Source organism: Lontra canadensis, unplaced genomic scaffold (assembly GCF_010015895.1).
Source record: "Lontra canadensis isolate GAN:19392208 unplaced genomic scaffold, GSC_riverotter_1.0 scaffold116, whole genome shotgun sequence".
Taxonomy (NCBI): Eukaryota; Metazoa; Chordata; class Mammalia; order Carnivora; family Mustelidae; genus Lontra; species Lontra canadensis.
The window spans coordinates 1300883-1316188 of record NW_022631110.1 but is presented as its reverse complement, the minus strand read 5'-3'; the positions used below and the strand labels follow the sequence as shown (position 1 = coordinate 1316188).

Here is a 15306-nt window from a genome sequence, read left to right as displayed (position 1 = left end):
ACATTTCCCAGTCTACGTCGCAGTCACGTGTTGTCACCTGAGCTCTGGGAATGAAGTAAGTATGCAAAGAAGTGATGTGCAGCATTTCTGTGAAGAGAAATTGTATCTTTCCCATAGTATCTTTTTGTTTTCTCCACACATGGGCTAAAAAAGAGAAAACTCTCTAGCCCTAGAGGAAGATGAAAGCACACATGAAAGGAATCTGGATCCCCACGTAACCACAAAGAAAATAGCGCAACTAAGAACATCCACTCTGTACTGTAGTGAGAAATACACGTCCATTGGGTCAAGCCACTCTACTCCTGGGGTTCTTTCTCACAGCAGTCAGACTACCCTCATATATCTTAGTCACTGTCCCACACTGCACTGCAGTTCCCACGTAGGGGTCTGTGAGCAACTCGAGGGCAGGGATCCTGTATTGTAGGTCTCACCTTGAGCTCCTGACACAGTGCTTGACACACAGCAGAAGCACGGCAGGTATCTGTGGAGGGAGGATCAGGAGAGGGAATGAACTCATGACTGGCCACTGGACAATGTCTGCCCTTGGGAACCTTTTGATCCTTTGCTGTCAATTAACTGATCACGACCTAGATGAGTCCATGTTGCCTCTCTGCACCACGGCTTCTTTGGCTGTAAAATGAAGTTATATAGAGCAGTAGTTCAGTATTAGTGGACATCAGTATCCCGTAGAGGGGTTGTCATCCCGAACGCTGCCAGGCCCACTCCCAGAGTCCCGGATTCACTGTTCTCCGGTGATAAGTTCCCCAATGACACTGACACTGCTGGTCCAGGGACCACATTTTGGGTACCACTGGCCTAGAGGATGTCAGGTCTCTTGTATCTCCAGAGTGAGGGGCACAGTGATCTTCACCAGTGCTTGGGAAAGATCAGGGCCAGGTGATCTCCAGTGCCCAAGCTTATGAGCCAGATCATAGACGATTTTTTCCAGAGTTCACTTGGTGTTCAGAACTACTAGGTTACTAGAAATATCCCATGTGTAGCCCACCATATGCATTCACCATACAGAATAAAACCCCCATATGATAGGAGACTGGTGGACTCCTAAAAGTATTCAAATTTTAAAAGTAAGAAACTCCAGCTGACAGGTCAGATTACCTGGCTAGGCTCTCATGCCCACTCTTCCTGATCTCTCCCCCTTCATCTCTACACTCCAACTAAGGATATGATGATGGGAACATTTTTGAACAAAAAGAATTCTGATAAGATGAAGCAAATTACCTGGACCCCACATTAAGTCAAGTTTTCAATTCAGTGGATCTTTGAAACACACTATGAGTTAGGCATGATCCCCATGATCGCCCAGTGTTTACCACGTACAGATGTTTAAAGGCCCACCTCAGATCACTAGGAGGTAAAAATAATCAAACCTCAGACTTCGATTTAATTGGGAAGACCTCCAACTCTTTTCCATGGCACCTCCACGAAATACACAAAACCAAATGCAGGCCGCAGCATATCAACACCAAGACTCCAGACGAGCCACACTTATTATCATACATTTATTTTTAACATAGCACCCCAGTTTCACATCATGTACGTTTCCCAAAGTAGGAGACTTTTAACCTATGTTCTTCACAGACTTTCCAACAAATGTGAAAAAGAGGCAGTAAGGTTACAGTCTACAAGTTACAATCCAAATACAGGTTACCCTATATTTATTTATGTTGAAGATCAATATACGTAATATTCCTAAGGCCTAGCAAACGAGTAAGACTCTGGCTAAGTAAACTATTAACACAACTTGTCAGCACATTATGAAAAGACAGAAGGCATCAAATATATACTTTGCTGTTATTCATTTTACTGTTCAATGTACCTGTAGTGAAAAAATATACACTTTTATTCTCAAGGTTAAACTAGATCATCAGCTCATTCTCTCTCCTGGCCCACTGCAATAAAGACTATAATGGCCCTTCTTGCCTCTGGCTTTCTTGAACATCGTATTTGCGATGAAGACAAAAAGAATGGCAGTGCTAAAGAAAAAGGTACACCCGGTTCCCAAGATAGGTACAGGTGAAGTCCTCATACAAGTTGCCTTAAGATGAAACAAAAACAACAAATCTCAGCCGATTCAATTGCCATATGATGGGGTACTTGCAACAACTGTGCCGTTCTGAGGGCAGAGCTTTGTGAAGGAGATTTAGGACCCAGTCCTGTTGTCCAACAGAGTACTTAAGTAGGACGGAACTGGTCCCTGATTTTCCCTAGTATAGCCCTCAAATTCCAATACAAGCCCCCTTGAAAGTCCCTTGTCCTCTGGTCTTCAGAGTCTCAAACCCGTTTTCTCCAACTTCCCACAGCCATGAACTTAGCTTAGAGCAAGACAGGAGAACTCATCGAACACACAAAAAAATAAAGGTTTTCCCATTGTTAAGAATGGAGCAAGGCTTCTGTAACTAGGATGAGTCCTCTCAGTTGAAACCCTGACTTTATCATCATGTAGGTTAGCAAATGTAGACAATTAACTATCTAAGCCTAAAAGCAATTGTGTACTTGGCATCTCTCGTTCACATCAACAGACTGGCTGTTTCAGGGAACACCTGTAAGGCAACCTCTGAACGCCTGTTGCTGAGGGAGACAGCAGCTCTTAGGCTCTGTGCTGCTTTTCAAGTCTGGTCCTCCATGCCTGGTCTTACAGTTCCTCTTGGGAGGGTCACAAAATCAGATGCACTTCTCATTGCAAACAAGCAAAGTGGGTGGCTCGCAGAGTTAAGACTCACATGCCAGTTGCCATCAGTCACCGAGCTGTTGGCATTGGTGGGCAATAGCCTTCGGCCCGTGCTGAAAGAGGAGGTGCCACCTCAGAACTCCAGAAACCCAAATCCCCACTTCTTCTAGTAATTTGAACCACACTAAGTCATGGATGCAAAAAAAGAACATAACAAAACACCCATCACTAAAGTGTAAATTCAAGAGATCCTTCGAAATCAGAGTTTTCAAAGAATGCAACAGAATAAGCCAGCTGGAAAGAGAAACCGAAGTCGCTGGCGTTCTATTTATTTAACGAGTGGAGAAAAAGACCTTCTTTCTTCAAACTGATATTACATTTTGTTCAAAATGTTTAAACCATGAACTACTAAGTCTTAGTCAATAATACAGGAATATCTGGTTGCTATGATGTTTGGAATTCTTTTTTTATACTTTCAAAATTAAATTCCTTTGGTGAGGTCTAGTCAGGAGGTGTGATTGTAGTTTGTGCTGAACAAATTTTTTTAGCTGTAAGGTGTTATACTGTAACTGAGATCTTTCCAACTACTGCTTAGAAGAAGATATTTGCAAATGCCTGTCTTAATTGCAAGAAAAACATCCATTCCAGATGATTTTCTTATTGATCTTTCAAGTACACCTCTATTATTACCACAGTTGAGAGATCATTTAAGAAATAGACAAATTATCATTTATAAAGAGACTATAGAATCAAGTCACATAGGAAGAGAAGAATGCTTTATGACAGTTCAGACACTGGTAGGAAATCAAAGAAAAATGCATGTTTTTGATTACTCCCCCTAAAATATGCTGAAAGCGAACATTTGCAACCCACATAACTAAAGACATATCGAAGAAAACTGTAACTTACTACATATTGAGTTCATTTCCATCGCAGTAGTCTATTTTAAAAACAAACTCCCATAAGGAATACAGGAATGGAATCCATTCAAAGCAACAGCTGTCAAAAGTTCTGCCAAAAAACTCGGAGTAATTTATTGCATCATGAAAGGTGAGGCGTTCAGAAGATCAAACAGTTCAACCATATTCTTCCCTTCAGATTTTATTTTTTGCTTCAATCCAACAGAAATATCTAGATCTAAAACTCACTGAAACATGTTTTTATACTTGAAGACTTACTAAGTAAATAAAATTCAACATGGTAAATAGAAGGAACCCTTCTTGCCTATTTTTAGTACTGCTAGAGGCTAGAGGATGGGACTTAGAATCTGTAGCATTAGCTGGCATTCCAACTCTGCCACTAGTTATCTTTCTACAGATTCTTGGGCTAGAAAATGTAGTGTCTGATGGCCTTGGTTTCCCCACAAGCAAACTGCAGAAGACAGGTACAAGTCCTCTCAGCTCTGACATCCTATTCTCCAAGGAGAGTAAAATGGGCCTAGCTTCCAACTAAGATGTCTCCCTTCCCAATCAGGCCCAAAGCACTTCTCCAACATTCATGAAGCGGTTAGATCTTTCCAACTTTAGTTTGGACTTCAGCTTTGGCTTTAGAAAGTCCGAGTGTCTGCCTTGATTACAACATGCACCTCCATTCCAAATATCTACCTCTCGGTTTTACTTCATGTCTGCTGGACAAGGAGAGGGCAAAAGCAACACACCACTTACAAGAGACACTGAGGCACCCCATCAGCCCACTATCAATTCCTACTGTGCTTTCATCCTTGGGACAACAGGACCCCTCTGAAGGAAGACCACTGAACAACAAGCTTATTAAACCCCCACGGATGGGGGCAACATCGACATTGTGTCCATTGAATTCTGCCCAACAAGCAGATCTAATTTTGGAGAAGCTTTGTAGAAGAGGTATAATGGTGATTTCAATAACACAGCCTTCCTATACACCACAGTGAAGGCTCACAGAAACATTAACAGGAGTTATAATCCTAAATTAGAAGTGCACATTCTGAGAAAACAGAGACATGGAAGAAGCGCACTGGTCAGGTAATAATAATAGTATACATTTGTTTGTTTGTTTTTGATCCACTTCTAAGCAACTAGTACACTGTGGTCACCTCTAAGTGCAATCAGAGGGTATAGACATTGATGTATGCTTTAATGCAATGCTCATCTTAAAATATTGGTGAGACTATGCAACTCATGGGACTTGAATTGTCCAATGTGAGTTTGTTCCTTTAGCAAAAACCAAGCCGGCTAAACAAAACCCCACCTCCTAATTTCTCTCACTCTGGCACTGATTTGATGGGGGCGGGGGAACATAGCACTATTTTTTAAATGTATACTAAAGACTAACATTCCTGAGTTCGTATGCCTCCTTACTGGACACACAGTGCTATCTCGAGGGAGCGCATAGGCATGGAAGACGAGGAGATAGAGTGCACACAATCTTTCCCGAGTGGAATGCAACAAAAGCTAAGCATGCTATGGAATGTCTGCAGCAAGGACACTGTTGATAAAAATAGCTTTAGCCCCTAGATCTCAGGACACGGGAAAAGAGGTTACCTCGAAAGTCTGCACCGCCCATTCATAATCTTAGGAAGCATTTAAAATGACTCCACACCCCTCCCAAGGGATAGAAAAAACAACCAAAAGGGAAGGAAAGGGGGACCAGAGAAATGGTTCAAACTCTGGGATTTTCAAAATCAAATCAATTCAAAAATCTTTTCATATGCACAGAAGAGAACCAACAATTTGTTTTTCTTTGGGAAAACATCTGCTTGAGCCTTTCTCTTCTACCATTAAGCCATTGATAAAGCTTGCAAATAAAATAAGGGAGCATTAAATAAACACCTCCTTATTCTAAAAGCTGTCAACTCTATGGCAACCAAAGGCTTAATCCCTTATCCTAAACCACCTCAAAAAGGACCCCAGGCACACCCCACACCTCCACTCTAAGAATGGGTAAATTAGCAAAATGCACAAGAGAGAGCATTTCTTGTAATCAGTCTCTCAAAGTGATGTGAGAGTGGGCATGCCCTGATCCCTGTGGGGTCACTCACTTCCCACTTTCACCTTGGGCTTTCAGGAGGAGCGGGTGACCAAAACTTCTACAGCATACTGGCTCGTGTGATTTGAGCTCACGGTCTTACATCACATACACTGGAGACAGCTGGGCTCCGCTAGTCAGTGCATAAACCAATCACTTCCCAAGGTAGACTTCACAGAGAACAAACAGTTGTATATCCAGAGTGAAGATCAGTTTTCTTTCATTATTCCTTCATACTCAATACAATCACAATCCGTGTTAAAATAACAAAGACAAAAATAACTACCAGAGTTGTTGGATTGCTGGTAACCACCATTTCCCCTTCTTCTCCAGGGTGGGTACCTGGGTTCAAGCAACAAATATTGATCAGTCCAAACAGTCTCTTCAGCCTTTCACATCTGATGTGTGGTCTCCAAAATCATGCATTCACAGACGTGGTATCCCATGCAGGATAAAAGTAGAGATCTGACAACTATTTATTTAATTTGATCAGGTGAGGCGATTAAAGCAGACTGCTCTTGCCCAAAAATTGACATGAAAGGACTGAGTTCTAGGAGTTGATGGCCTAGCTGGGCCAAGGTAAATAGATCTTTGACAAAACTTCCACTTTACAGAGGTGCAAAGACCCAATAAATCTCTGTCATTCAACAGAAAACAATAGTTATGTATTATTTATAGCTAGATACAATGTCCAAATGGCACTAGAGAAGCAATTTTTGGCATATGGTGGCAGAGGGCACAGTGCCTGTCTAAATCTGATGTTCTTGTTTTAGTTTTCACTTTTATTATCATCATGCCAAAGACTATCCAGTTGGAATCCCAATTATTCAGGAAACCAACCTACTGTATTTGATATACATACAAAAATAAAACAAGCATCCTGAAGGTACTAGGTATTGATATTTTATACAAATCATAAATTCTTTAAATAAATAATGCTCTACTTGTTTTTAATTGCTAGAAGATTGGTTTTTGGTAAGGAGCAACATCTAACAACTTGAGGAAGTACTTAAGAATGGAAGATAAATTCCACTGAAATTACAGTTTCAAGTGTGATAATCAGTTGTATTTTTTCCACCAGAGTAAAATGTCTAAGGGACGTACAAGAGAAAAGGAAATGTGGATTATATTCCGCGGCTTGCAGTTTTTCACACAGTCTTGGACATCTCTATGACAATTAGTTGGGTTGAAATATTCAAAGGAAATATCTTGGCAGAAAAAGTCACCCACTGTTACTTGAATCTTGGGGGTTACAACACAGTGACTGGACGAAGTTGTTCCAACTGATTTTCCAATGCAATCCGTTCTTGATGAACCTCCTGATTTGTACAAAACAGAGAGAAGAAAACAAAAAAGCAAAGGGGTCATTTCCTGGGTTCATCCCTAATTCATCAGATATTAAAAAGACACTTGTAGGTGGACCCACAAACACTAAAGTACTACATGACTCTAGGACAAGCCGACTAGAAGGCATCGTATTTACAACTGGTGACTAGACAGAGGCGGCTTCACAATTTGTCATCTCGCAGCTCCTCTCTGAAGATGAGGAAATGCAACTGACTGACACCACCCCGGCCTCAATCTCACTGGCGGTTTTAACAGGATCACTGGCTGGCAGAAGTCGATGTTAAAAATCAAAAGACACTGGGAGAGAGCAGAAAAGCAAAAGCAGAATGCTAATAGTGACAGGTGAGTCAGCAGGGCTCAATTTCTAGCTGTGATCTCTCATTTCTAGTCCAGTACCACACCCCGGCGGGTCTGAGGGATGAGCAAATGCACTGGCCATCCCTCCACCAAAATACCATCTTGGCTCCTGCACAAAATACAGCCGAAGGTGTGACTGCATGGCTAAAGGCAGGGAGAAAGAAAAACAGGATCAGCCATCTGCTCTTTGGGAATTCAAGCTTTCGGCCCTAAAAGAAACTTATTGGCAGGAAGACGGGGGGACAGTTAAAGACATTCGGAAGTAGAATCAGTTAAGATGGGAACGAACTCTAGGAAGGCTCGATTCTGAGATGCCCAGGAAGAATCAGCTTGCTAACCATACAAACAGAATTCAAAAGGCATTTATTCACCCTCCCCTCCTACCTAGCTGTCCAAGACTCCTTGATTAACCATCTGCTATGAGCCAGATTCTGCTCTAGGTGTGATGGTACCAGCAAAGAACAAGATCGATCAGACCAATGCCCTCACAGGCTTTACACTCAAATGGCTAGAGAAAGACAATAAAGAACAAGATACTTTCAAAAGGAAATAAATAAGATGAGGTAACAGAGATATCTGGAAGACAGGTGGAGCAGCTAGTCAGGGAAGGCTTCTCAGAGGTGATGCTATCTGAGCAGAGATTTGAATGAATGGAGGGGTGAGCCATATGAAGACATGGGGGAAGGATATTCAGGGAGACAAAATGGCAACTACAAAAGCCCCAAGGGAGGGAACAAGCTTGGTGTGTTTGATACCAGAAAGGCCTGTGTCACCAGAGAAGGAGCCAGGAAGACACTGGTAGGAGCTGAAGTCTGAGAGTTAGGCAAGGACCTTACGGAAACAGTCAGGAATGTGGACACCATTCACAGTACAGGGGGATAGCTTTGTGGGTTTTGAATCAGGGAATGGATGTGGCTTAATTTAGAATTCAAAATGTTTCACTCAACATAATCTCCTCCAGTCCCATCCATGCTGATGCAAAAGTTGGGTATTCATCCTTTCTGATGGAGGCATAATATTCCATTGTATATATGGGCCACATCTTCTTTATCCATTCGTCTGTTGAAGGACATGTTGGCTCTTTCCACAGTTTGGCAACTGTGGCCATTGCTGCTATTCAATTATCATATGGTTTCACTTGTGGAACATAAGGAATAAAATGGAGGACATTAGGAGAGGTAAAGGAAAAGTGAATTGGGACAAATCGGAGGGGGAGACAAACCATGAGAAACTGCAGACTCTGAGAAACAGACTGAGGGTTTTAGAGGGGAGGGGGTGGAGGGTTGGGTGAGCCCAGTGATGGGTATTAAGGAGGACATGGATTGCATGGAGCACTGGGTGTTATACATAAACAATGAATCTTGGAACACTGCATCAAAACCTAATGATGTATTTTATGGTGACTAACACAATAAAATTTTTTTTTAATTAAAAATGTTCATTCTGGCTACTGCGTAGACAGTGGATTGTAGAGCAGGGCAAGAGTGCAGGCAGGGAGGAGTTGCAGGGTTACTGCATGGACCCAGGTGAGAAATGAAAATGACTTTGATCAGGGTAGCAGCCACAAAGATGGAGAGAACTAGATGAATTCTGGATATATTTTGAATTTAGAACGGACAGGACCTGCTGATGAAGTTGATGTAGGAAAGAAAGAAGGAGATTTGGGATCTACACAAGTGGGTGGTCAGTAAGTGGTACCGAGAACAAGAATAGATGAGAAATAGGCATTTCAAAGAGACGGTTGGGAATGAAATGTCTGAGGTGTGTATTAGATACATTAAGAGGAAATGGCAAGTGAGCAGTTATAATTGTATGTCCAAAGACCAGAGGTAAGAGAAGTAGAGTTTGAGACAGAAATTGAGGATCACCAAGCTATGGCTGATCTTCAAAGCGCTGAGACTGTGTATCATCAGCAAAAGAATATAGACAGAAGTTGTAGGTGAAAGATAGAACTGAACACACACGGCATACTCAGTCCCTACTAGAATTCCACTAAAACAATAGAAAAAAAAAACCCGTTTGTTGTTTTTTTTTTAAAGTCACAAACACACAAGAACAAGACAAACACAAGGGAAGGAGTGATACCAATACAATTGGCAAGCAGGAAGGCAAACTGATGACTGAAGTAAATGATTCAGCAAATCCAAGCAAAATAAATGTGGGCATTCTACCAGTTGTTACGCTGCTGCATGGTGGGGTCTGTCCATAAAGTGACCCAAATACTCCTTTGTTCAAGGGTCCTGCATCACTCGAGCTAGAACATTTTCCCTCATACAGATCAAGTATAGAAAACTAAACCTAAGCTAAGCTTGGGGACGAAACAAGAACCCACTTGATTTTACAGAGAAGAGTCTCTGAAAGAGTAAAGCTGGCAGAGCCAGATACCTACGTAAGCGGAAGTGGAAGAGGGGAGGAGGATGGCTAGAGTGTGTTGGCTGAAAGTTAGCTTCAGAAGCAATTAGTTCCCCAGCCTCTTCCTGCTACTGGGGCAGAATACTGAAGAGTTATTCCTTGAAAAGGTACAACACAGGGCCTCTTGATTAGCAGTACAGAGATACAGTTGAGGACGAGACACTGGACTGGAACTAAGGAGATTAAATAAATATTCTAGATACTGAGACCCACAGCCCTCTCTCTCCACTGAACCAGGTCTTTCCCTCCATGTAGGAGATAAAAAAAAAAATCTCTCTGGAAATTCTATCAGATTAAAAAGAAAGCACCAATGATACTGCCTTGGAAGGATTCCCAACTATACAGCCCAACCAGACTGTTGGAGGCCGAAGCTCAAAACTGACAAGCCCCATAAGACGCTATGCACGCCCACCCAGTGAGCACCTGCATCCTTCTCCTAAACATAAGCAAAGGACCATCAGATATTGAAGGAAAACATCTAATAAGAAATACATAACAGGAAAATAGAAAAGTTTTCAGGAAGAAGAAAATTACTACCAGTAATAAAAGATATTACAACAAAGAAATGAGAATAGGATACCTTGAAAAAGAAACAGAGAACAAAAAATGAATTCTTGGTTATTAAACAACCGTTTGAAACTTAAAATTAACTAAGTCTTCAGAAATGGACAAAAAGACAAAAATAAAGAAGGACAGAAAACGGGAGAGAAAATATTAAAAAATTAGAGAACCAACAAGCTAAGAGTTTCAATGTCTGAAAAATATCAGCAAGTGAGAACAGAGAAAATGGGCAGGGGAGTGGGGGTGGGTGGGTGAGGAAGAAACATTGAGAAAAACATGGAGAAAATACAACAATAATAAAAACCAAGAAGACCCTCAGGACTGAAGAATATGGGTTTCCAAATTAAAAGGGCTTACCAAGAAGAGAGAACAGTATATGAAAATTATCTATACCAAAGCAAAGTAAGAGGGGAGAAAAACAATAAAACACAAAACAAAAACAAGTTCACCTACAAAGATTCATAAAACAGAATGAAGTTTGACATTTTAAAAAATCATCTTTTTATTATATGGTAAGACTGACTTTTTTAGTGTACAGTTCTGTAAATGTCAACACATGTATGCATTTGTGTAACTGCCACCACAAAGAGGGGACGTTACAGTTCCTACAACCAAAAAGCTCCCTGGTACAACTCACTGATCTACAAACCTTCACCTTCATGCACAACCTCTGGCAACTACCAGTCTGTATCCCAGGACTATAGTTTTCTCTTTTTAAGAATGTCAAATAAAAGGGATCAAAAAGTATAAAACCTTTCAACCCTGGCTTGCCTCACTCACTGTAACATCTTTGAGTTTCATCCAAGTTATGTGTATCACTGCTTTTACTGCTGAGTGCTATTTCATTGTGTGAACGTACCACACTTAACCTATTCATCCTTTGAAGTACATCTGGGCTGTTTCCAGGTTTTGGTCATCACATAAAATTGTTACGAACATTCATGTACGGATTTTTGACTGAACGCAAGGTTTCATTTCACTGATGGATACCCAGGAGTAGGACTACTGGGTCACATCGTCAGTGTACCTACAACTTCCTAAGAAACTGTCAAATGACTTTTCAGAGAGGGGTACCATTTTGCAGTCCCATCAGTGCATGAGCGTCCCAGCTGCCAGCACTTGGTGTTGTCATTATTTTCTGTCTTAGCAATTCTAGTGCGTGTGGAGTGGTACACAATCACAGTTTGAATTTGTGTTTCCCTATGGCTAATGATGCTGAGTATCTTCTCACATGTTTATCTGCCATCCTTATATCCTCTTTGGTGAAGTGTCTGTTCAAGTCCTTCGCCCATTTTTAAGTTGAGTTTTTGGAGTTTTGAGAGTTCTTAAGTTTGGAGAGCTCTTTATATAATCTGGATACAAGTCCTTTGTCAAATATGTGAGTTGCAAATATTTTTTCCCATTCTGTAGCTTGTCTCTTAATTCTCCTGACAGTATTTAAGGCAGAGCAAAAATTTTTAATTTTGATGAAGTACAATTTAATTTTTCTGTTCTAGGTTATGCTTCTGGCATCATTTCTAACACCAGGTCATGCACATTTTTTCCAATCTTTTCTTCCAAAAGTTTTATACCTTTATGTTTTACGTTTGCATCTATGACCCACTTCAAGTTAATCTTTGTATAAGACTGAGGTTTTGATCAAGGTTCATTTTTTTTCACATATGGAGGACCCGTTCTTTCTTAAAAAACAATGGTTGAATGAGTTGATGTTGCACCTTTGTCAAAGACGGGATTGGCTATATTCGTGCACTCTCCTTCACAGCCCTCTATCCTACTCCACTGATCTATACATCAATCCCTCCCCACAAGCCCATACTGTTTTGATTACTGAAGCCTGATACTAAAGTGATTCCTCCAGCTTGGTTCTTCTTTTCCAAATGTTTTAACTATCCAAGTTCCTTGGCCCTTACACAAAAAGTGTAAGATTAGCTGATCTATACCTACAAGTCCTGCTGGCACTGTGAAATTGGCATTGTAGTGAATTTATAGATCACTTTAGAGAAAAAGAACATCACTACTATGTTAAGTCTTTCAATGCATGAAAAGCGAATGTGTCTCTCCATTTATTTAGGTCTTGGATTTCTTTTAGCAGCACTTTATAGTTGTTTTCAATATTCACAACCTATGTGTTTGGATGAATTTATACCTAAGTATTTCATCTGGAGGAAGAGGGTGCCAAGATACTGTAATGGCAGTGTTTTTCATATTTCTGTTACCAGTTGTTCATTACTTACATAAAGAATATGATTGATTTTTATGTGTTGACCTTATATTCTATAACCTTCACCAACTCAATGAGACAATGAAAATTTAAAAACCAATTCAATTTGCAATAGTGTCACGAAAAATTAGGAATAAATTTAGCAAGACACATGTAATACATGTATACTCAGACTAGTAAGAGAAATCTCACAAGATATAAATAATTAGAAAGATGTACTCTACTAGCAGACTGGGAGATGCAACACAGTTGAGATTTTCATCCTCCTTAATATGATCTGTAGATTCAAACAAATCCAATCATAATCCTAGGAGGCTATTTTGTAGCAAATGACACAATGATTCTAAAATTTATGTGAAGCAAAGGGCCCAGAATATCCAAAGGAATCTTGAAAAAGAGCATGTTGAAAAATTTATACCACTGGATTTTCTTACTATAAAGTAACAGTAATCAAGATTGTGTGGTACTGGTCTAAGAATCAGCAAATAGATTAATGGAACAGAGTAAGAACCCAGGGGTGCTTGGGTGGCTCAGTCAGTTAAGCATCTGACTCTTTGTCTTCAGCTCAGGTCATGATTTTAGGATTGTGAGATTGAGCCCCATGTCCAGTTTCATGCTCATTGTGGAGTCTGCTTGAGATTCTCTCTCTTCCTCTTCCTCTGCCCCCACCCCCACCACTGGCGTGTTTGCTCTCTCTCAAAAAATCCAAACCAAACAAACAAACAAAAAAAAACAGAAATAAATCTACCCTTATATGGTCATTAGACTTTTGACAAGGAGACCAAAGTAATCCAAGGAGGAAAAGAAACTCTTTTCAACAAATGGTGCTAGATTAGGTATTGATGTAAGGAAAAAATAAGCCTTGACCCTAATCTCAAACCATACATAAAACTTAATTTGAGGTGGGTCATAGACATTGGTGTAGCCACTATGGAAAACACTATGAAAGTTCATCAAAAAATGACAAAATTACCAGGAGTGACATCAACATCTTGGCTGTATAAGACATCTCTTGTCCATGTCCCCCAGCCAACAACAACGTCAAAAAAAAAATCTGGCTTTCATTCATGGGCAAAATGCCTTTGTGGGAACTGTGGGATACAGTACCATACATACACCAAGAGATCCAGGAGGAGTCTCACCCAGCCATGTACTGGGTAATAGGCACACAGACCTCAGTCCCAACTCTGGACCCTGCACTGCCCTCTGAACCAGCTCTAAGCCACTATCTGGGAGTCGATGGAAAACACTGTTTAAGACAATCACCCATGAATGACAGAGCCTTGGTGGAAATCTAAATTTCTAACAGGGAAGTTCTAGCACAATGCTAGAGGGAAAAAAAAATAGTAGTCTGGATGCACTGGAGGAGATAAGAGGAACTGTAACATTCTACTCACATCACAAGGTAGCACAGCTTAGGGCCAAGAGAGATCTTCTCAGCCCATGATTTCCCCCACAGGGGTAACAAGAGTGTGTGAGTACACACCCAGCTTCCCCAGCTGTGTGGGACACTGCCAAGGAGGCTCAATTCTCTCTTGCTCCGTCCAGAGTACTGAATTATGAACTGCATGACTGAGAGACAGAAAGCAGCTAGGAGAGCAGCAGATAGGACCCTCAAAAGATATTAAAGGAAACATGGTTCCTACCAAATGTGTTAACAGCACTCATCAAGAAGCCTGCTCGTGAGCTTCTGGGGATCTTCCCACTGCCCATAGGGTACTTCCCAGCACACCTCTAGCCTTACTCACTCTCTCTCTCACACACACACCCCGATCCTGTACCACATACCTGTTCACACTCCCTAGGCAGCAAACTTTGGCACGTGGTTGGTGAGGACATGCAGAAAGGCTGTGCCGGCTCAGACTGGTGGGTCACGAAGAGACAACAAAACTGAGCTTTAGTGCCACCTTGGTAAAAACAATAGAGAGGCTGCTAGCACTTAGCGCAGTGTTTTGCAGGATCAGGAGAAGGCGTATAAGCGTAATAATTCCGCCACAAGAGGGAGCAAGAAATGTCAAGCAGGTACATTCATAAAAGGTCTGAGAAAGCCTCAGAATCCCTAGCAGGACTGATGAAACATACCTGTCTCCTAAGGCAGTTCATAAAGACTGCAGAAAGTGGCTGCTATTTCAAATATGAAGATAGCAATGCAAAATATCAAGGAACATGAAAAATTAAGGAAACATGACACCAACAAAATACTGCAGTAATGTCCAGTAAACAACCCCAAAGACATGGCGATCTGTGATTTACCTGCTAAAGAATTTAAAATAGCTGTTTTAAGAAAACTCACTGAGCTACAAGAGAACACAAAAAGACAAAATCAGGAAAACCGCATTAACAAACAAAATGAGAAGTCTACCAAAGAGACAGAAGTCATAAGAAAGAATCAAAGAGAAATTCTGGAGCTGAAGAATGAATGAAAAAAAATTACAGCAGAGAGCAAAACCATCAAAATGGCTCAAAGAGAAGAAAGAATCTTTGAGACATAAGACAGAAGTTTAAAATTATACAGTCAGAAGAGAACAACAACAAAAAAGAACCAGAAAGAGTGAAGGAAGGCTACATTATCTATGGAGTAATATTCAAAGAAATAATATGTGATTTGCTGGACTTCCGGAAGTTGAAAAGAGACAGGGGCAGAAAACTGATTTAAATAAATATTGGCTGAGAACTTCCCAAAACTGGGGAGAGATAGAGATCCAAGTTCATAAAG

General features: G+C 40.8%; 1 protein-coding gene across 7 annotated transcripts in view; it reads right to left on the bottom strand.

Moving 5' to 3' along the window:
- Window positions 1–5408: 5408 nt before the first annotated feature.
- The window catches only part of REPS2 (RALBP1 associated Eps domain containing 2), a 215280-nt gene continuing 205382 nt past the window's right edge, over window positions 5409–15306 (bottom strand). For all 7 annotated transcript variants that reach the window (XM_032840750.1, XM_032840754.1, XM_032840753.1 and 4 more), the window contains one exon: window positions 5409–7011. In XM_032840750.1, coding sequence (XP_032696641.1) covers window positions 6943–7011 — 69 coding nt within the window. In that variant the 3' untranslated portion in view covers window positions 5409–6942. The remainder of the gene's footprint in view (window positions 7012–15306) is intronic.